The 23,212-nt window shown below is 44.3% G+C and overlaps 1 protein-coding gene across 1 annotated transcript in view; it reads left to right on the top strand.

The window, feature by feature from the left end:
• Positions 1-12,213, top strand: part of LOC107120468 (visual pigment-like receptor peropsin) — a 75,278-nt gene extending 63,065 nt beyond the window's left edge. Inside the window, exons 7-9 of the mRNA XM_015423210.1 lie at positions 4,351-4,455; positions 9,531-9,754; positions 11,770-12,213. Coding sequence (XP_015278696.1) covers positions 4,351-4,455; positions 9,531-9,754; positions 11,770-12,213 — 773 coding nt within the window. The remainder of the gene's footprint in view (positions 1-4,350; positions 4,456-9,530; positions 9,755-11,769) is intronic.
• Positions 12,214-23,212: the final 10,999 nt, after the last annotated feature.

The raw sequence follows: 23,212 nt of genomic DNA, 5'->3' as shown, positions 1-23,212 counted from the left end.
AAAGGGTCTGCAAGACTCTGTTACAACCTTCTCAGTAACAAGAAAGGCTCAAGGACACAGTGGTGAATAAACTTAGCCCTGACAGACATATTATATCAAAGAAAGGCTTCAAGCAAATCAGCAGGGATGCTTCCCTTCTTATATTATTTGTTGCATACCAAGATCTAAAAACAGAATTTGAAGCCTTAAAAAAAGCTATAGGGTAATTTTAAGTCGCTCCAGTAATGTGTTATTTACACAAATACAAAACAATTATAAATAAATGGAGCAACACATTTTTGTTAACTAGAATTTAGCTCATATTTTGCTGGCCATGGAAATAATCCAGAGAAAGCTAGAAATGCCTATTTTGTAATTAGGGGGATTTATACACATAGTTGATTGTTTAACCCAGAGGTTTCGAACTCATTTGTTATGAGGGCTGGATTGACATAAATGTCACTTTGTAGGGCTGGGCAATGAGTGGCATAAAATGTAACACCAGGTACTAGAGATATAAACTTTATAAAGGTATTTCAGATGCTGAATGGCAATGGCAAATAACAATAGCAGGCTTCATTGGAGTAGGTGCGATATGCAGAGGGATAGTAAGTGTGGTGATATCAGCATTAGTAATGAGACAGGAAACCTAGCTTTTGATTTGGTCCAGGAGGATTCAGTCCAGGATCATGCAAAGAATAAATAGACATAAATCTGACATTAGGAACCACAACATTCAAAACACTTTAACCTTCCAGAACATTAAGTTGCTGACCTAAGAGTAGCAGTTCTCTTACAAAGGAATTTTAAATGGAGATTAGAAAGAGAGACTGCTGAATTGCAACTGAAATGAAGCTCAAGACAATGTATCCTCCTGGACTGAATTGAGACCTAGGTTTCCTGTCCCATTACCAACGCCTGCTATTATCATTTGGCATCTGAAATCACTCCACTCACCAAGATATAAGGACAGATGGACTCATATTCTAGCTGTATCTGAAGAAGTGAGCAATGAGTCATGAAAGCTCATGCCATGCCACAAATTTTGTTAGTTGTTAAGGTGCTACTGGACTCTTGCTCCTTTCCATTGATAAAGACTGAAAGCTGTGCTGTTAGGTTTCTCCCCCCCCCCTTCATCTGTTTGAACTGGAGAGGGGGGGATCTCTCCAAGGGAAATAATGTGTTGATTTTAGACTGGACAGAATCCACTCTGTACTAGTGATGATAATGAAACAGTTAAAAAAGCAAAGGCAGACAGTAAGGTGGAAGGGGGAAAGGGGAGACATGTTGAACTGGAACATATGGAACCATAAACTTACTTTTAAATACTTAGCTATCTACTTCCAGTAATTAAACAATGGAATCCAATCCAAATGTCATAATTCCTAATCAGGGTCTTTTAAAAAAATAAAATAAAATCCCAGATAGGCACAAAGAAATCTAATCTTTAAAAAAAAATCAGAATAAGCCAAAATGATTTCCTTTAAATTCCCCTTTCCCCTTATCCAGGCCTCTCTTTCCCACGCCCCCTTCCTTTCTTTTAACATGTGTGTGATCAGGTCTCAAAGTAAACAGCAGAGCAGGGCAATCTCAATGTAAATCCCCCCTCTCCCTCCCTCCCCCCCTCCCTCTTTTTCCCCCTCTCCCTCCCTCCCTCCCTCCCTCCCTCTCCCTCTCCCTCCCTCTCTCTTTCTCTCTCTGCAAAGAAGTGTGCATGCACATAAAAGCTTATACTTTGAACAAAACTTTGTTGGTCTTAAAGGTGCCAATGGACATGAACTTTGTTCTCTCATGCTGGCTCTTTCCTTCCCCCTCCCTTCCTCCTCTCTCCTTCCTTCCCATCTCAGTCAGGAGGAAGGAGGAGGAGACCTCAGCCAATGGAGGGGAAAAGGTTTGACTTTGTATCTCTCCCCATGTGATTGAGGGAGACTGGCAAAATTGAGCTGCGATGTGGCAGCAGCAGCCCCAGGGAAGGAAGCAGGAGAGAGCCAGTTGCTCGCAGGCAGGATACAAGCCCACCACTGGCTGCAGGCCATATGTTTGACACCCCTGGTTTAACCCTTACTGATTTTAGTGCAAGTTAAGTGTGTTAAGTTTGTTACCTGTAGTTATTACCAATACGATATCACAAGTAATTATCCACAGTTCAGGGGGAGGGGAACTCCAGCACCACCAAAGGGATGGGTGGGTAACTGATCTTGCGTCCTCAGAGACCAGTTCTTGCTGTGCCAGTTTCAGTGGTTGTCTACCTTCAATGCCAAAAGAATCTAGGATGGAGGATATAGAACAAGAATGAGCACAGGATGTCACACATCCTCTGAGGCTATTTTCCCCCATCCTTTCAGCAGTGAAGGAACTGTCTACTTCATCTGTTTCATCCCTTCATCTCTTATGGAATCTTTTGTGTTTATCTTGGAAAAGGATAATTGGAGATAGAGTTCAGAACCACTTATCCTCTGAACTGAAGTCCCCTTTAGGTCCAAGACTGAAAGGAAGGGGGAGGGTAGATCGCCCTCGAGTTCTTAGCCCCAGTCAATAGAAAGTCCATTCCTGTATACCTAATCCTCAGCCAGTTGTCAGGACATGTGGAAAGTGTGAAGGCCATTTTGGAGTCCAACATTTTGCAACTTTGTGCTATCTTACTCCCACTACCCCCTCATTTAAACTTTGCAAACAGATTAAGTGATGTATGGTAGTCCTTCCTTCTAACACAAGAAGAAAACTGCTCCTGAAGCCAAATAAAGCCTCATATTGACTCAGTTTTATACCTTTCATGGGGGAAGCATTACTTTCAAAGAGTCTCTTTGTCTATTTCAAAACAATATATTAACCACTAGACCACAGGGCTGTACTGATATGACTATTCTCTCCTATAACTAGTCTCTCCAAGTAGTCAGCCCTCTTTGAAATCCAAAGTTTATTTATTCCAGGTGTCAAGTGAAAACCTTGTACCCCAGCCAAAGATCATTCATGGCCCCGGTCACACGGGCAGGAAACTGCAGAGGAGAAGCATGGCTGTTTGCCCTGGGGCAAACTACTGCGCAGTTACGCGATCAGTTACGTGGAGGTACTGTGGAGGTACCGTGGAGGTTCCATGGCAAGGGAGAGGTGCCGATCACAGGACAAGCCGGCGCGCAACAAAGAAGTGCGCGCTGCGGCAAACTGTTTTTTATTTTTGTGTACATGACAAATGCGCATGCTCCGTTGGGTGCGCATGCGCATCCACAGAGACTTGGACAAAAAAACACACCTTATTTGCAAGGGGACATGGGCGGGCACCGGATGCCACCGGAAACGCGATCAGACGCCCGCCCTTGCTCCGCAGTTTCCGGAAACTAGTACCTCCAAGGTACTAGTTTTTTGCCACGCAGTTTCGGCTGGAAGCCTCAGTTGAGCCACGGGAGCGCTACGCTTCCCAGATGTGCTGGTGAGATCGCGCCCGGAAACTCCGGCTGTTTTCCATCTCACTTGTGTGGCTTCTGTTACGTGTGACCGCAGCCCATATTAACTTTTAAAACTTCTATTTAAAATCAGTCTAATCACTCTATAAATGATTTAATATAAAAGAATCACAATGATATAAAAATACTTGCATATGTCAATGAAATATACTGGCAAATGTCAATGAAATATTTACCTGAAATGTAAAAGATAAAATACAATTGTATAAAATTCTCACCATGGGCTTTCAGAAAGATTAGACAGTCCACACAATCCAAATGTGAGAGAACTGGGAGGTTTTATATGCTCAGTTGTGTGACTCTTACATGACTATATTAAAACCATCTAATTCTTCTCTTCCGAAGGCATAATGTAGACACCTCTTAAGCATTGGAACTGACATCTTCTCCAGAAATATTTGTTTCAAAGCCGTGTTTGTTCCTCCCTTAGATTTAATCTGGGCATGAAGCCATTTATTCATAACTTATTTTTCTCAAAGACGTTAACAGTGAGAACATTGCTGAAACAGTAAATGCTGTAACAGTGAAGAGCAAATATATGTTTGCAGATTTTTTTTCAGGCCTGGCTTTGTACCATTATCTATGCCATTAACAGTCAGAGCCCTGAGACCATATGGTTCAAAAGCAGAGTACAGTGTTCTTCTGATATTTCGCTTAGTGTTCACTTGGGAGACAAGACTGGGCTGTGGGTGTAGTTATAGGATATATTTTTGTCATTGACATTTCATCTTTAAAATCTATATAATTGTCTTAAATCTAGGTTTGGGGTTTTTTTGGAAATTATATGAAGGTAATTGAATTTATGGTCTTCCAGATTTATGGATATAAGTTTCTTGGTTCCAGTTGAATGTCTTAATTATTTAATTGTAAAATGTTGCATGTCAACAGCATCTGCTGTTTTGTGTTCCAGTGCACTGTATCAGCAACAGCAGCATCTCTGTGATCCTTGTCTTTATATGGGTAGCAGCTTTCTTCTGGTCAGTAGCTCCAGTTTCGGGATGGGGCAGTTATACAGGTAATGGTTTTCTCCCTAGAACTGAATTAGATATTGATAGTAATCTAGTAATTCATTTTCTTAGATGGATACTGGTATTTGGGAATAGTGGCATTTCTATGGTTTAGTTAGATAAATTGAATTTCAGGCTTGTAAAATTCTATTTCCTAGATTTGTTTTCAGGAACCAGCTGTTTAAGGTTTAACAGCGGTAATTTCATAGAATAAGAGGTGCAGGAGCTCATTAGCATAACTCATTAGCATAACTTATTTGCTTATGCCACACCCCCTGACATTACCGAAAGTGTGTCAGAAGGCAACACCCACTGCTCAGGCTCCACCCCCAAAATCTCCAGGTATTTCCTAACTCAGAGCTGGCGAGCCTACCTAGAGAAAAAGCTGGGGTCCACTGAGCTTTGCAGCGCGATCCTAAGCCGAGTGGCCGCGCCATTTCTCCCCAATTAGAGTCCACGCTCCTAGCCACTACACCAAACTGGCTCTCTTTGTAAGTGTTTTGAGTCTGAGTTACTAACAATAATAGCTCCTGAAGTATGGGCAATTTTGAGAATCAGTGTGCATAAGTTTGAACAAAGTCATTTGAACACTGTAATTTGTCACAATTAAAAGGGCAGGTGTAAAAACACATCTTTCAGTACAACCCTAAACATCAAAGGACTTATTGGAAGGATATTACTTTGCTGAGGATTTCAGTGTTTGCCTCCGATTGGCAGAGTACCTAAACAGTCATAGGCGTAATCTTCGTGGGGGCGGTGGGGCGTCAGCCCCCGCTGAAATTTTCAGGAAGGTGCTCAGCCTCCCCCGGGAGCCACCCTTGCTCCTAGCAAAGCAATGCCTCTGGCCCAGCCCCAGCCCCCCCCCGGAAATTGGAAAGTCTACACCCTTGTAAACAGTCGATATATATGCAGCTTCTCCTCTTCAAATGAGCCCAGATTTTGTCAGAACTACTCAGCTCCAGAAAGCACGAGCTCAGAATCCAACAAAGTATTAGGACTCAGCCGATAGGCATAAGACTATTCATAAAGTGAGCCACATTTTTATGTCACACTAGACAGACCCCTTCCAATAAGCAAAAACCCCAAGTAAAAGGTAGCACCAACCTGGAACGGCGCAGCAAGTGCGGCCGTGAGATCGCCGGTGCGCCCGTCTGCAGGAGCAATCGAGGCTCCCGGCCGAACTGCGCACACGCACACATGCGCAGTTTGGCTGCCTCGCTCTCCCTGCAGTGGCTTCCCCCTGGCATCTGATCGTTCCGGGGAGCAACTGCGTGGCGGCTCAGGGAATCTATCTGATCCCGCCGCCTCGTGTCTTTTTTCCCCCATGTGGCAGGGGCCTACGAGACTCAACATAGCTAGTGAACAGTGAATCAACTTTATTAAGGAAGTCAGAAGAAATCCGAGACAAAAACATAGAGCAACAGGCTCTCTTTTAAACAGTCCGGGCTTGGGAGGCCACGCCCACATGTCAGCTAACAGCCAATAACTATTTACAGATAAGGTCCAATCAGAGTGCTTCCCTCCCAGACATTGCGCAGCTCTGATTGGTTTATTTACAATCCTGTTTAGAACTCAAGCATAACATAGATTTCAATACATAACAGCCTTAAACAGATCATTTTTTAAAAAAATAGCCCAATCAGGACCAACCTTTTAAAATTCATTAAAAACTTTCCGTTAACCTAACCAAACATCTGGTTGCAGCCCCAGAAGCAAGCCAGACCTTTACACTGACTGCAAGTAACTAAAAAGTGTACGGAAGGAGAAAACTTTTATCATCCCCTATTGAAGAACCTTACAAGAAGAATTTACTCTAGCAAAAGTAGATATTATCAGAGCCTCAAGACTGCCAATCTCACTTAAAGTAAAGTAATTCATGAACTGCTGAGCCACCAACCTGGCCCACGTTAAGCAAACCCCCGTAGCTTTCAGCTACCACTTCTCAGCAGATGCAAGGGAGCAGAGCGAAAGTAAAAACCTCGCCCAGAGAGCTGTCATTGGGTTTTGGCGGCGGGGGGGGGAGATACCAATTTCCATCCAGCGCTCCATCCCGATTGCAAAGTATGGCCAGTTCAAAACACCCCCCCCAAAAAAAACCCCTAACTAACCGAGACCCAAATGGCTGGTACAGCAGAAAGTTGCCCATGCAGTCCTTAGTTTTAGCACGTCCCCAGCCGAAGCTCCTGGGATTCATGGGACTTGAACTGGAGTCACTTTGCATTGGATTGCTAAATCCTCCTGTGCCCCAGCAAGTCACAACCAACTTGGTGCGGAGGACAGAAAGAGATGCATGGGACTGATTCCCAGTAGCTGAAATGGATTGATAACGGTGGGCTTGCTGGGGCAGATTGGAGGGGGGTGCAATTAACTCCAATTTTACAAAGTTCTTTGAGATGACAGATTTCACCTCTCTCCAGGTTTTTACCCCCACTGGATGATGCCTAGGCTATTACAGAAGGGGGACAGCTGAGAAAAGCGTCCCAGCTCTTCCCGCCCCCGCCATAGCCGCAGAAGGCAGAAACAGAGGGGAAACTTCCCAGCTTAGCCTCAATAGGGAGCAGCCACCTGACCCCTTCTCCAAGCCCAGGTCTTGCGATGCTGCAGCCTGGGGGCGCTGCTCTCTCTGCGGGGGAGGATGGACCAGCACTCTTGAGCGCTGGTTGGGAAACCAGCAGGGCAAAGGAAAGAAAGAGGCACACATGTAAGGCAGGGAGGAGGAGGAGGAGAAGCAGTGGCTAGATTGGGCCGCGATTTACTACTACCTGCTGTTTAATGCCACCACCAGCTCTTGGGGCCGCATAGATCAGGCCAGTGGGCGCAGACAGCCTCATTAATGCCATTCTGCCAAGAGAGTCTGGGACGGGGAGGTGGGGTGGGTGGTGGGAAGGAGCGATGAGAAACCACCCTTTCCAGGGGCACAGCCAGGTTCAACGTGTGGTGCTGCCGGCGCTCATACAAAAAGGCCCCTCAGCTGCCTTACTTCTCCTTGGTGTGGTCTTGGGCAGCGGCGGTGGGGTGGGCAGGGCTCCCTGCTGCCACTGGAGGAGGAGCGGGAGCCCTGTAGGCAGGCTGGGAAAGGGGGCAGGGGGCCCTTCAGACCTTCCCCGGGTCCGTCCACTGTGCGGGGGGGCTGGGAAGGGCGGGGGCAGGGCGATGCATGTGCCCGCCCCCTGGGGTCCTCACTGACGGAGCATCGCTCCTGTGCACTCCGGCAGGAAATGAGGCCTGAGGTTTAATAATGTATAAAAACCTACCTTTTACTGGAAGATTGCACATTTTCCTAAGAAAATCATGTAAATTTTTAATTTTGACTTCATATTTTGTACTGTTCAATGGGAACCATTCTAATTAGCCCTGGAAGAAATATTTGTCATAGTACTGAAATATGTGCAATATTATCTCTAGCATTTCTACACATTCTACTATCTAGTTTAACCAAGAACCATCACAACCTGCAGCATACTATGGAGTTTATATTTTGTTCACATACACACTCAGATTTGTGTTTATTATTCATAGTGGGATATTGGCCTATTTATTGTTGGCCCAACCAAGAAAATTGTCATATTTTTGATAAAAAGAGCCTACTGCATGACAAGGAACTTGAACTAAATGAGGAGAATTATGGGATACAGTAGGTCCTTATGGTGGTGGCAATAGGCAGGATCTAGAAACATGTATTGGTAGCAAGAGCAGAAGCAGTAAGTGGAAGCTGAATTTCACCCTACTAAAATCTTGTTTCAAATAGCACAAGGGTGTCAAGAAAAGCATGTGTATGAAGATTCTCTCCACACAAGAATTCACCCCAATATTTCAGTCATGAGGACCATACTCTGTGTTCTCAGGATCCCAATGGCAAACTCATAGCTGGCAGAAACAAGGGTTTTGGAGAAAGGAGCCAGCAAGCTCCAAGCATAGAGCACTCAAGCTCTTGGTTATGCTACTGACTCGGGACAAAACAGGATAATGGTTTATCATCCCACACCCTGCTAGTAAGTGACACCTATAGCCACAAACCTTGGAAGATGAGAGTGATAATAACGAAAACTCTTCCTGTGAGACAGCAAGGGATAGTGAGGTCATACCAAGGGAGATGGAGAAAACAGAGATTACTTAAACTCAGGACAGAAAGAAGGCAGAAGCTCTCTTGCATCTTGCTGCTAAGTTGGGAGCACACGCCATGATGGACTAAGCTTTTACCTAGGGATTCCATCCTGCCTATGCAGCAAGTGACAATGGAGAGAAGTCCCAACCATGAGAACTAAGGTAATGCTGAACTTTAAACAACTGCAACTACAAGTAAAGCTAGCCCGTCCCCATTAAACATCATTTAGGATAAGTTCCGAGTTTATAGAAAGTTTAGAGAAAGTGTGTTTTCACCTTTTCTTTGTTTCTTTGCTCAGTCTGAAATGCTTGAACAGGATGTGTATATTATTTTTATCTATTTATTAAACATTGTTATATTTTGAATGCTCTAAGTCTGATCTCTGGAAAACACCATGCCTATCCAGGCTTGCTATGTGAATTGTGGTTACAGGCAGGGGCAGCAGGTAATTTTGCCATCCCTGGAACACGATAGATCAAAATTGTGAAGTTGCAATAGATCACCCCTGAGCTTATGGTAAGAGTGTAGTGGGAGGCGCAGCAAATAAGCGGAGCCTCTTAACAGCAGCATAGGCACAGAGTGCTAGATATACGAGTCAGTCTGGCAGGAGATAGGGTTGTTGATGGAAGCAGGTGTAACCCAGTTTGTTTTTAGCACCCCCAGGGAGCCGAAACGAAGACCCAAGCAAAGACTTGGGACAGCTGCAGAATTATCTAACTCAACCCCCTCCCCGGGACTTGCAAGTCTATTCCTTCTCAGTAGTCATTAAGGATTACTGTGAATTTAGGCCATTTATAGGCTCAGGGATCTTGGGAAATATTTTGTAGCAAAACCTATTGTTGCATTTATTACAATTCAGTAAGTCACTGTGATAATTTTTTCCCTTAATAATTCTAGGATGGAAACCCTTCTTAAAGGATAGAAACCTGAACTAACCAATTTTTTACAATTAACCAATTTTTTATGTTATTTTTTTAGACCGCATGTATGGAACATGTGAAATAGACTGGGCAAAAGCCAACTTTTCAGCAGTCTACAAGGCCTACATTGTGTCCATTTTCATCTGCTGTTTCTTTCTACCTGTGACTATCATGATTTTCTCATATGTGTCCATCATCAATACAGTCAAGTCAAGCCATGCACTAAGTGGGATGGGCGATCCAACTGATAGGCAGAGGCGCACGGAACGAAGCGTCACAAGGGTCAGTCTGGAAGTTTTAAAAAGTGTATATCCAAAACAGATCAGTTATCTTCTGTCTACAAATTAGATCTAATGGTAGAAAATAAATATCAGTGGGTCAAAAAGAAAATGAAAGATTGCTCACTGAATCATGGAGGGGAACAGAGAAAAATAGAGATAAGAAAAAGATAATGTTTTATGGATAAACCGTGGCAGAGTGCCTATGCTCCAATCCAAAGAGGGGTCATGCATGCCTCGATGCAGTCTTCAGCCAAGCCTATAGCTAGCTGGATGAGACATCAAATGAGTCCTGTACATACAATCCCCCTTCCGGTCCAAATTTCAGGAATGCATAGGTGGGAAAAGCTAAAATATACCATCAGAACATAAGCCCTGCTGGATCAAATCCATCTAGTCCAGCAACCTGTCTCACACAGTGGCCAACCAGTTCCTCTGGATGGCCAACAACCAGGCATAGAGGCAGAGCCCTTCCCCTGATGTTGCCTATTGGCTCTGAGATTCAGAAGCTTAGTGCTTCTGAATGTGGAGGTTCCCCTCAGCCACCATGGCTAGTAGCCACTGATAATCCTCTGTTGATCTATCTAATCCCCTTTCAGAACTGTTTATTCCTGTGGCTGTCATTACATCCTCTGGCAGTGAACTGCACATTTTAATCACTCTCTGCGTAAAGTGGTATTTCCTTTTGTCCATCCTGAACCTACTGCCCACCACTTTCATCGGATGCCCTCAAGTTCTAGTATTTTGGGAGAGGGAGAAAAATTTCTTTGTCAACTCTCTTCATCTCATGCATAATGTTATAAGCCTCTATCATGCCCCCCTCCCCGTCATCTCTTTTCTAAACTGTAAAGTCCCATACTCTTCAGCCTTTCCTCATGGGGAGGTGCTGCAACCCCCAAATCATCTTGGTTGCCCAGGATGTCCCTTTTGGGATGTCCTTTTTGAGATACAGTGACCAGAACTGTACACAGTATCCCAAATGAGGCCACACCATAGATCTATACAGGGGCATTGCAATATCGGCTGTTTTATTCTCAGTTAGATCTATCAGAATGCAGGAAAGCCCAGTAACTAGCATTACGGGTGGGCTAAAAAGGTAAAGGTAAAGGTTCCCTTTCTCGAAAGCCAGTCGAGTCTGACTCTAGGGTTGCGGTGCTCATCTCCGTTTCCAAGCTGAAGAGCCGGCGCTGTCCGAAGATGTTTCCGTGGTCATGTGGCTGGCATGACGAAACACCAAGGTGCACGGAACGCTGTTGCCTTCCCACCGAAGTGGTACCTATTTATCTACTTGCAATTTTTTGCTTTCGAACTGCTAGGTTGGCAGGAGCTGGAACTAGAGATGGGAGCTCACTCCATCATGCGACACCCGGGTCTCGAACTGCTGAACTACTGACCTTCCACAGCCTGCAGTTCAGCGTCTTAACCACTTGAGCTAGCAGCTCCTACGGGAGAGCTACTTTGAAGTAAATATAGAAGGAGGTGGATAGGATTCCCCCGGCTCACCAAGGAGCTGCTGCCAGAGCTACTACTTCCTCTACCATACCTGCCTATTTCTGGGTTAGCAACTGAGAGGGTAGTTGGGTAGAGGCCAGTGTTCCCTCTAAGCTGAGCTAGTGTGAGCTAGCTCACAGTTTTTTAGCCTCCGGCTCACACATTTTTGTCTTAGCTCAGGAAGAATGGCTCCAGAGCAGACTAATCTATGCAGTAGCCAAATCGCTCATTCACAACTTTAATGCCAGTAGCTCACAAAGTAGAATATTTGCTCACAAGACTCCACAGCTTAGAGGAAACGTTGATAGAGGCCATTGGGTTTACTGATCCCCAGTGTGAAACTTCATCAATCTAAAAAGGACAAGCAAGCTAGGAGAGAGAGAGAGACTGTTCATGGGTCAAGACGTGTATCATATTTCCAGGTTTCCAATTAACCCACTGATATAATTCTGCCCTTACTACAATCCCGTCTGTCTGAGGCTGGGAAATGTGAAATGAAGGTTCTCATTCTTTTCTTCTCTCCTCTAGGTGTCCATAGTCATTTGCACAGCCTTTATCACCGCATGGTCTCCATACGCGGTCAGCTCTATGTGGTCTGCCTACGGTTATCCAGTGCCGCCTCTAACTAGCATCCTTGCCAGTCTTTTTGCAAAGTCTGCCAGTTTCTACAACCCCATCATTTACTTTGGAATGAGTTCCAAATTCCGGCGGGACATTTTCATTTTGCTTCACTGTGCCAGAGAGATTAAGGATCCTGTGAAGCTCAAACGGTTCAAGAATCTCAGGCAGAAACAGGAGCTGTCACCTTCTCAGATGGAAGAGAATTACACGGAAAATGTTCAGCCTGCCCTGAGTCCTGATTCTGGGGTGGGGAGTCGTTCCAACACCCCTCCTCCTGTAAACAGGGAGACATATTTTGGTGCTTTCGATACATCATCCAACAATCCTGACATTGAATGTGTTCGGCTGTGAGCACTCTGGGTATACACAATACACAGTGGGTGAACACAACACATAGAATATTTCCCAATCACTTTTATTTCCATCTTTTACCCTAGCACTAAGTGTAGCAGATCATACACAAAGGTGGGAGGCAAACCTAGCACAAGTGAAGATTTGTTTCTCCGCAGCCACACAACAGCAAATGAAAGGGTGTTTTGTTTGTGGTTTTTGCTTTGTTTTGTAGAAATTATCCCATTTGCATTTAAGAACAAATTCAAAGAATTTAATTTTCGATGTTACATAATTTTCTTCCATTTTACATGTTCAGAATTCCAGCTTCATTCAGTTTTGATCCCAGCTCTGACAAAGCATTTATTCAGGCATCTGCAGAAGAGACGACCTGTAGCCAGCCATAACACTGTTATGCTATTCCACAATCAGCCACCAGAGGGTGGCCATTAGCTAATGTTCTCCCTAAGGGAGACTAAAGATTTCACATGCCCTGGGTAACTGCGGCTGTCCTGACGACAGAACCCGGCCCTTCATTTGAAGGCCTCAGCCAGGCCACTGGAGCCATAACATAGGCCCAATCTGCATCTAGCATTTGCTCCACTGCTTTACCAAACCCACACTGGAACAGAAATTCCCCTCTACATTGCATGCCACTTTCACTTTCTTTGATTGTCCGATTTTATGGCAGTGCCCAGACTGAATGCTGCTTTCACTTCGTTTGATCTCTCAGTTTTATGGTAGCCGTCTGCATAGATTTATGGCTGTTTTATGGCCATTCAGGGTGACTCTGCAGTCAGTACGGCATTGGCCCCGGGGTATTTGAATGTGGTTTTGAGCTGCATCTTTTTCTGTTCCAGTGTGGGTTTGGTAAAACAGCGGAGCAAATGCTAGATGCCGATTGGGCCTTAGGTAGGGTTGCCAGGTCCTGCCTCTAGCTGCGGCGGGGGAGTCCGGAAGTGACTTCATCGCATCGGGCACATTGAGGGCGGGGCCACTATCATCCGAGGGGAAACCATAGAGTTTTTTCCCTTGAATGATAGAGCATCCCCCCCGCAATGTGTCCGGCGTGATGAGATCACCTCTAGGTGACGTCATCATGCTAGGCACATTGCCACGATCCCGGCACTTTGGGGGTGGGGTTCCCCTTGGCAGCCCGATCTGGGCCCGCGGGTAAGGGGCCCATTGAGCGGGCAACCCCCCGCCCCCCCTGGGGGACCTGGCAACCCTAGCCTTAGTTCTGCAGCAAGGACTGCACCCTGAGCTAGTCTGCGTATTGTAGACAATGCTGCTGGCTCTTGTGATTTCTACTATCTCTGGCATTCCTCTTATTACTATTGTTACAATACTGGCCTTAGCTATTTTTTCACCTATTGTGGGAAGTCAAAATAAGGCCTTCCCCATGTTCATTCTGTAAGCAGTGGCAGGTGGAGGAGGCAAGAAAAGGGTGCCCTTCTCTGAAATCCAATGACTAGAACAGCTCCATTTTGCTTTGGGGGGAAAGCCGGGCCTCCAGATGGTGACTCGTAAAATTGCCTTTCATTTTTGAACATTCTTCAGCCCAGCAGAATGAGATCCTGTTAATTTTTGAGAAGGTGGGGATGCTGAACATGCAGATAATTAACCCTCCCAACTAAGTTAAGGAAGGCATAATTTGAAATTATTATTAAACAAATAGGAACCCACAATAAAGTACTGAGCTTTTTCCTCACGTACCCCTTCAACCCAGCATGAGCTCCAAACAGCAATAAGGGGCATGAATTACAGAGCTGATGAAGAGCTGGTTAAATACAGTTGTTTTAGATCTCTGCTTCCCCTTAGTCCCATCTTTATACATTTAATTTTAACCCACTAATTCCACTTCTGTCTTGCCCCTTATAAATGGTCACTTCATCACCCTATGCTCTACACCCCTAACCCATCACCCCCTATCATTCCCTCTGCCTGTGACAGTCCTTCTGCTATACCTTTCCTGAGCATCTCCAGCTTCTTCTTGTTCCCCTTCCCATCCCCACATTGCCCCTCCACCCAAAGCATTTCCATCTTTTGCATCTTTATCACCCCCCTCCAAACCTCCCTATCCATTTAACCCCCCACTTCCACCCTCCTCCCCTCTTGTTGTTATCCCTCAGCTGCCTCTACAGCACCCTTTAAGTGCCTCATGCCATTCCCTCAACCCTTTCTTGCATGCTCTCATTTTGCCTCTTCCGTCCTCTCTCTGCTAGGCTCATGTTAACTCTTCACATCTCATTTCCTTAACTCCCCCCCCCCGGACATCCCACTCTTTGTTTCACATCACTGTAAACCATCCCCCAATGTTATCACTCCATTCCTAACACCTCCTCCTTTTTCTAGCTTCCTCCCTTCATCACCACTTCTCATCTCTACCAATACTCCCCCCCCAGAGGACTTGGGGGATAAAAGAAAATTGCATTCTGCTCCCTCTGGTCCCACTTCCTCCCTTGCTGGCTCCACCTCTGCTCCCCCACCAATTACTTTCCTGCCACCTCACCACTGACATCATGACATTCTGGACCACCAAGAAAACCTTGCACAACATCAGGACCTCTGCCTATAGGGTCTATTGCCCACACCCAAGCACTGGGCAACCCACCTGGTACCTGATGCTTGGGAGGGGGCACAAAAAACTATAGCTGATTCCCAGAAGCACACCATCTTGACATTCTGAGGTCCTCTCAGAATGGCAACAAAATTCTTGCTAAGCTGTTTTGATACTGCAAGGAACTTGGTTAGGTTTTTATTTTGCTTGCTGATGGCCCTCTTCCCCTCCTCTCTCTCTCTCTCTCTTTTTGCTAATTAGATTTTTCTTCAAACCCAAGGGTTCCCTTGTCTTTTCAGAAGTATGTATAACTCATAGTTAGGGCTAGGCCATTTTTGTATTTTATTTTATTTTTAAATCTACACAGAGACCAGTGCTTGACTGCTACAAAAAAGAAAGACAGAAAAATTTCATGGAAGTTCATATATAAAGGTGCTAAACCTAGATAGGCATTGCCAATGTAGTAGGCTCAGAGCCAAGCTACACATTATGGCAGCCATGGGTCCATCCTGCCACTGCCAATGCTGTCTTAGAGGGAAATTAAGTTGTTTAAAAATGGCCATGCTGCAGCAGCGCCCAGTGATCTTTTCCACCCAGTCCCCCCCACACACCTGTATCTTTTCAAATGCTGACACAGCTGCTGCTGGAAGAACACAGGGGGGAAGGAGAATCACCTGGTGCCACCACAGTGTGGAAGAAAAGAGGAACAAGGTACAAAGTTGAGTAGTTTTATTAGATCTTCTTCCCTATGCATTTCGCTATATGCTTTGTCAGGGGATCTTACATAGAAACTTCTCTGGCTCCCACCTTGAACAACTTGCACTCTCACGTATAAAACTGCTCAACCTTGTACCTTGCTTCTCTTTTCTCCTACCTACCAGTGCAGCCTTACCTTCTTCCTGCCACCACAGGACCTGATCAAGCCCCCGCAGCAATTTTTAAATGTCTAAATTTTCATCTAGAATGGCATCAGCAGCCATGGGTTGGACCCATGGCCACCGTAACATGTACTTTGGTTCTCAGAGTCCCATACTTTCACTGTGGTCTAACACAGAGGAGAGTATACATGCACTTCTACCAGAGAGTCCTTAAACTGCCTGGTATCAAACCTGGACTATGCAGTCATAATACCTGCCCTGTAATGGGTACCAGTACAGCATGACTGCTATGTGATAGAAAAGCTATGGGTGCTTGGTTAGTTTGTTTTTTATGGTTCCACAAGAACTCTGGGCCCTGCTACAGCATTTTCAGTATACATGTGAACAGCTTAGACTTCTCTCCTTATTAGATTTAAAAGCAAAAAAAAAAATCTAGTGAATGCACTTAGTCAAAGGGTGGGTCTTGCTGCCATACTCCTGTGCATTCACTATATGCACTTTAGTCTTTTTGTGAAACAATGTAACAAATTGGAGTGATGAATGGATATATATGATAAAATACTACCTTCTAAAATGTTCTTTCAGGGCACATATATGTCCAAGGAATGGTATTCATACATTTCATCATTAAATGAAGAAAAATACTCACATTTTTTGAAAACCCATGGAATCTTACACTATCCAAAAGGGCTGGGGAGGTGAATGTTTTTGCAAAAACTACATTTTCTATTTGTGTTCCTTGGGATGGTTACAAAAAAGCCCACCTTCCTTTCCTCCCTAAGTATATTTGTTTTGAGATTATCATCTCTAATTTCAATTTTAAAACAAATAAACTTTATAAGTAATAAGAAAGTGAACTATGATTTCTTTCATGGCCACAGATTTCAACTGGAGGCACATTTATTTTTAGGAGAAAACGGGGACTTTTTGGACTTCATTACCATAACTAATGAAAAACTAATAGGTAGTATATTTCTGTCTCCATTGAACTGGCCATAATTCCAGATGCGAATGGAACCAATGACACAAGCAGCCAATTCTTGTCATTTACTTAAGAAATAGAAGGAGGAGGTCAATAAAGAGGCTACAGAACACTTAACAGAAACTCTGCTTCCCTATTTCTAGGTATTTCTGTTCTAGTGATAGTTCCATTTTCCATCAGAGGTCCATTTGCTCACAAGTCAAGCACCCTGTAGATTGTATTGATGATTTAAAACAAGCAGCATTTCCATTAGCTTTGCAACCGTCCTCTCCGTGCCATTCCATAGGACATCTGTTTGGGAAGCCACTACTGGGGCATGCTCATAAATGACTGGCTTTCTTGGAACGTACATGCTCCTGGCTCAGTATGGGCAGGTTGTGCATCAACTAATTTCAGGTGAATGTGCTGCCTCTGGACCTGCATAGACAGGGGCAATCATTATGTTGTGGTATGCTCAAAACTTAGTGATCTGAAACATAGTTCCTTGTTGCAAAATGAGAGCATGCAAAATGTTTATGATACAATTTAGAACACTTACTTAGTGCACGCACACACTCTAGGCTTGGGGAGTCAGGAACGCAAAAGGGGTTTATTTATTTAGAAGATTTGTATTCCACCTCTCCAGAGAGCTTGAGGCAACTTACCAAATAAAACATGATAAAAACATAGAGCATGCATAACAATCATGAAAAGTTAATAAAGCATTAAAAACAAAGCATTAAAAATCCGGCCAGAGCATAGGAACAGCACAAAACACTTTGCAGTATGTCCCATAAGAGAGTTCTCAGACTAGAAGCATGTCATTTGCCCTCGGGGGTCAGCTCCCTCCCATGGCCCCAGACCCTCATCCTCGTGACCATGAAAACCAGAAAGAACAGCCCCCAAAGGAAAAGCCTGGGTCAAAAAACATTTTGGCCTGGTGCCTCAAATATAGTGGCCTAGGTGCCTGATACAACAATGATCTGACTCAGTTTCCCTGTTCACAAGTTACAGCAAATGCATATTTAGTTTTTACTAAAACATTTATAACCTGCTTTTCCTCTTGGTTCAAGGCAGCTTGCAATAAATAATAGTTACAACATCCCCAGCTATAACCAAAAATAAAATAACAAGCCCCAAGTCCCTCCCCACTCGCCCCTTAAAAAGATGACTGCTATTCAAACCCCCCCCCCAAAAAAAGCCCTGGCAAACAGGCAGGACTTGCAGCGCCTCCTGAAGATTTCCAAGAAGGAGGCCATAGCTGTTTCTAAATGGGCAACAGATGTTCTGGCAGCTAGCCCCGGACAATGGACAGGCTGCCACATTCTGGACTACCTGTAGTTTCTGGGTTGTCTTTAAGGGCAGCCCCACATAGAGCACATTGCAGCGATCCAACAATGAGGTCACAGAGGCATGGATCGACATGGCTAGACCAGCCGAGTGTAAGGAAGGGGAGAGCTGGCAAATCAGCTGCTGCTGACAGAAGGGCCTCCTGGCCCCCAGGCCAACCTGCTTTTCAAACAGCAAGGCAAGGGCCATGAGCACCCCAAGCTCTTAACCTGCTCTGGAAAAGCCCAAATAATTCCCTCTAGGACAAGTGGATTCAGTCCCCCTAGAATATCAGCCTATACAATCTGTGCAGAGTGTACACTTGATTTTATATGCGTGTTGAATAAGTCTAACGCTCCACTAAATGCATGTGTCAGACTCTGCAGAAGTCAGAGTGTGGGCTGGGCATGCCCTCCTCCAGCATCTCCTTTCTTTGGCCTGTACTATAAGAGCCTCAGCAAAAGAGGGGGGGTGTTTCTTGGCTCTTTCTTACAAACAGGTGCACACACGTTCATGCAGGATATATGTGCATTCCCTGTAACATGTGAACAGCTTCGTGCATTCATGTTTACACTAAATCAGATACATAATTGTAACTGAATGCAGCATCCCTATTTCACGTTCTCTCTTATTTCCTGTAATGCTCACCTGTAATGTATAGCTTCACTCACCTGTGGCGTGATATCCTAAGATCATGCATTCTGTTGTCATACCTTTCCACATGGCAGCTAGTGCTAGGGAACCTGAATCAATCCTGTGTACAGATTGGTAGAATAAAAGCTAACTGATTAGTCAAGCTAGTAAAAGGTATCCATTCCTCTTGATCTATATTTAACGTTTTTAAAAGGTACCAGGAATCTGAAATGTGCCTGGATTGCTTATAAATAATTGGGGCACAATTTAATTTTTGGAGTGAGAAAACCATTTGTAATATTTGGGATGTTGATGCAGCACACGCACAATGCCAACCAAATAGTAAACACATCTAAAATACATTGAACTGCTATTTCCACATTTGTAGAGCTTCTTCTGTGTTAAGCAAAGTGATGTTTGCTCCCACTGAGTGTGACTAACATTATCTTCCAAATTCTTAGTACTGAGGCAATGGAAGGCCTTTTTTTTTTGCACTGCCAGAGTTCTGTAACTCCTTATAACAATTCAATTGGATTCATTTCTTCTTTAACAGTGATGCTATTGGTCATGCATGATGTTTGAACCATTGGACAGATGGCCGAGATAAGCCAGGCATGAATTCAAGAGTCACAGCAGGCTCAGGAACCAGACTAGGTCTCTACACTCATACTCACCTTGAAGACCACTTTGAACCACTTGCAATTACTTTGGGCTTTGGCTCACCAGGCATGGGACAATTTGACTTGCTCAGCAAGATGCTTGAAAACAAATAATCCAATTAGTGAGCAAAGCAGAGTGTAAAAGTGCTTGGAAATATCTGTGAGTGGGGCATATAAGCAACTCCCTGGTGGAAAGTTTCCCCTGGCTGCTGGAGAGGATCTCCTTGCTGAATTCTCAGTGGTGTGGTGGTGTTTGACCTCCACCTTAATAGTCAGACCAGTGACATTTCCGCAGCACTCAAAAGCGACAAAGAGGGAGACAAAGAAATGGACATCATGTAGATGGGATGGGCTACAATTAAACAAACTCCAGTGGTGACCTTTGCATGTGGCATTTCTTTCAGATTCAACAATGCAATCACAGCAATTGGTTACATAACATTTTCCTAGCTATTCAAGCCAACTGCCATCAGCAAACAATCAGAAAAGGTCAGCTTTTTAAAAAGTAAGTAGTTCTGGTTGGGGGTGGGAAAGAGGAGGAGGAAGTTAGGAGCCAGGAATTTGGGCTGGTTTGGTGTTCACGCTCAACTTTCTTAGAGTGAGTTGGGGTTTTCCTTGCTGTTTTTAAAAGTCTGCATCTGTAAATCACTTGTTGGCACTTTAAAAAACTCAGACATCCCTGTGTCCCCTCTGAACTAAGAAAATATATGGGTTTAGATCAATTGCCTTAAAATAGTGCTCCAGGGCTGACCCTTACTGAGCAAAACCTTGTGATTAAGAAACCTTGTGACCAAATGCCACAGCCCTGTCTTAATCTTAACTGCTTCTCAGAAATTTAGCCATGTTCCTTGCAGAGAGAGGCCTGAAGCCTATTGCCCTTTTCTGAGTTACAAGTGCTTCTGTTTTAAACAGAGATACCTATCCAAACTCGGGTAACGGGCCTCTAGGGCAGGGGTTTCCCCGCCCCCCGGGGGGACTTGGCAAGCCTATTCCCAACCCAATTTGAGAAACAACACAGTCCTGTAGAGAGGAATTCACTAGAATATTTATTAATTAATAAAGGAAGAGTACAGATCTCAAAGTTTTGGAACCCTGAATACCCAACAGACTCTTCAGGTGTTACAAAGGGTGACATAGGATTTTATACTCAAGATGATGCACACAAATAAAACAAGATTATTGGTTCCATCAAACATCAGCACTCTGACCTTACAGATCTCTGACTGGTGGAAAACCTTTTGAGCTAGGCTTTCCCAAGAAAAGTTAGTTAAACAATAAGCACTTTTTTCTTCTTAGGTTATGCAGCTCTAAAAGTATCCATATAGGTATAGGGTATTATTGTTCTCTATTCAGCTAGGCAGACTAGGGCTGCCACGTGGGGGCGGGAAAACCCCCACTTTGGGGGGAACTCCGCCCCCCAGGGGCATCACCAGAGGTGACGCAGCCACGTCGCTCACTTTGGGGACATGGCCCAGATCATCGGGGGCCACGCCCCCAATGTGACCGACGTAGTACGTCACTTCCTGTGACGTGCTGGTCGCGCACGCGCATCCTGGAAGAGCTCCTGGAGACCGGCAAGGGTCCCCCACTGCCAAGGGTAAGTACACTTGGCAACCCTAAGGCAGACATGCGCAGTTAGGCTGTGCTGTCAAGGCCACAAGCCTCAGCAAAAATAGCAAGTTAACATTTTGTTCTTTCAGCATTTTACCTTCCCAGCATGCATCCAAACAACAGTCACAAATGAACCAAAGTTAATACCTGAATACATTCATGATGTTAGAATCATAAATGGCACTTAACATATGCACCATGGAAGTGCTAAGTGCACCCACCGTCAAACCTGTTAGTCAGTGGCAGAGTATAAAGTATTTCATAAACTGTGCGTGCAACACAACTATCATAATAGACAGCATCCTTCAAGTCCCTTTCACCGACAAATATAGTTGCTGTCTTTAATTGGCTTAGTCAGAAGATTAATGAGCCCAAGTTTTGGTTGTGTTCAGGGAGTCTAGTCTGGGAACATTAGATTCTTTAGAGACCCTGAAGCTAAATCAGTGTGGATCAGATACATCTGAGTGGGAGATTACTGGGAGCCCCCGGGAACAGACGGAAGGCTTCAGTGGCCTTATAGACCAGCACAAATTTTAATCAGTGAGGCTGAGAGAGTTTTAAGGCTATTTTGGTTTTAAGTATGTTACTATGGACAATGAGACTTGTTTGTTAATGTGAAGGATTATTGCCATATCTGATAAAGACATCTGTATTGAGGGTTTGTAATAAACAGCTACATTTAATCACGTAATTGATTAAATAATTTTGCTTAATCAAACAGAACTGATTCTTTTCTTTACCTTCTCAGTTCTAATAAGAGCAAATCTCTTCACGAACCAGAGGTTAGAGAAATACAGTTGCCTGAGATCTTTCTGACTTCCTTTTTCTGAGAAAACATTTCTTTAAAACATTTCTGCACTGTTCTTCTATCCCAACATGGATCCTCAGGATCAGTTACAGCTAAACGCATCTATATAAATATACTAACATTATATAATACAAAAGTATACCACATATAATACAATGCAGAACACAATGTGTAAAAACAAAGCCCAAAAAATAAAAGGTTAAGAAGAAAGCCAGCAATCTAACTACAATAAACATGTAACATGATGATGTTCAAGATATGCAACGTGACACTAAATAACAAGTTAAGGTTATAAGGTCAACAGTTGTAAAGCAATAAGTATGTCAGATTAGCAGATGAATGTCTAATTGTGTCTTTTCCAATTCTGGGAAGTGACTGGGAATCTTCATTCTCTCCTCTCAGGCTCCGAGGGCACTTGACCCTCCATCTCCCTCAAACAACCCAATATCCCTTGCACTATGTATGGACACAAATCTGACATCAGGAATCACAAGACTGAGAAACCTGTAGGAGAACACGTTAACCTTCCAGGACATTCAATGGATGACCTCAAAGTAGCTGTTTCATTACAAAGGAACTTCAGGAACAGAATGGAAAGGGAAATTGCTGAATTACAAGTTATTACAAAAACCTCCCCAGGACTCAACAGGGATATAGGATTTTTATCCCATTACACATGCTAACTCATTGAGTCCTCACATATGTATTCTCAGCAAGAAGGACTATACATCCTCTGTATTTTAGTGTATTTCTTTTGCAGAATAGTATATTAGAAAATGGATGTAATGCAAGGGATATTGGGTTGTTTGAGGGGGATGGAGGGTCAAGTGCCCTCCGTGCCTGAGAGAGTGTAGATTTTCAGAATTTTAGAAGCAAAAGCCTCGAGTTGGGGGTAATTCTGACCCCAAAATGGGTAAAATTTGCTAATGACAACTTCAGAAAGCTTATCCTTCAGTATGGTATCACGCTGCTCCCTCACCTACCTGAGCTTTGTAGTATCCTTTCATTGGTAGGTGGAGAGCAGTGGGAATGTCCCATCTTGTTGACTGTACTGACTCACCGTGTGCAACCCACCGTGAGTACCTCCCACCTTAGAGAAACTTTTCCTGTCCATCCCCCCCCCCGGCATAAGTAACCCCAGAAGTCCTCCGCCATCTCTGAAAATATACTTCCCCACTACACTAGATCAGCAACTCTGCAACCCTGGAAGCAGGGTTTCTTCCCCCCTCCTCCCGAAGGCAGCTTCTCTGGCATCGTGGCAGAGAAAAAGCAAGAGAAGTGGGCAGAGGAGAAGAAGAATGTGGTGGTGACAGTAGTAGAGGTAGCTTCTGCTGCTGAAGCAGTACACATGCACTGACAGGGAGGCAGCGACCCCCCCCCCCGCCGCCTATTTAGGATGTTGATGCAGCACACGCATAATGCCAACCAAATAGTAAACACATCTAAAATACATTGAACTGCTATTTCCACATTTGTAGAGCTTCTTCTGTGTTAAGCAAAGTGATGTTTGCTCCCACTGAGTGTGACTAACATTATCTTTCAAATTCTTAGTACTGAGGCAATGGAGGGCCTTTTTTTTTT

Source organism: Gekko japonicus, unplaced genomic scaffold, assembly GCF_001447785.1.
Source record: "Gekko japonicus isolate JY-2015 unplaced genomic scaffold, Gekko_japonicus_V1.1 scaffold574, whole genome shotgun sequence".
NCBI classification, from domain to species: Eukaryota; Metazoa; Chordata; class Lepidosauria; order Squamata; family Gekkonidae; genus Gekko; species Gekko japonicus.
Note: the sequence above shows the minus strand (reverse complement) of the source record. Positions and strands in the feature narration are given on the sequence as shown.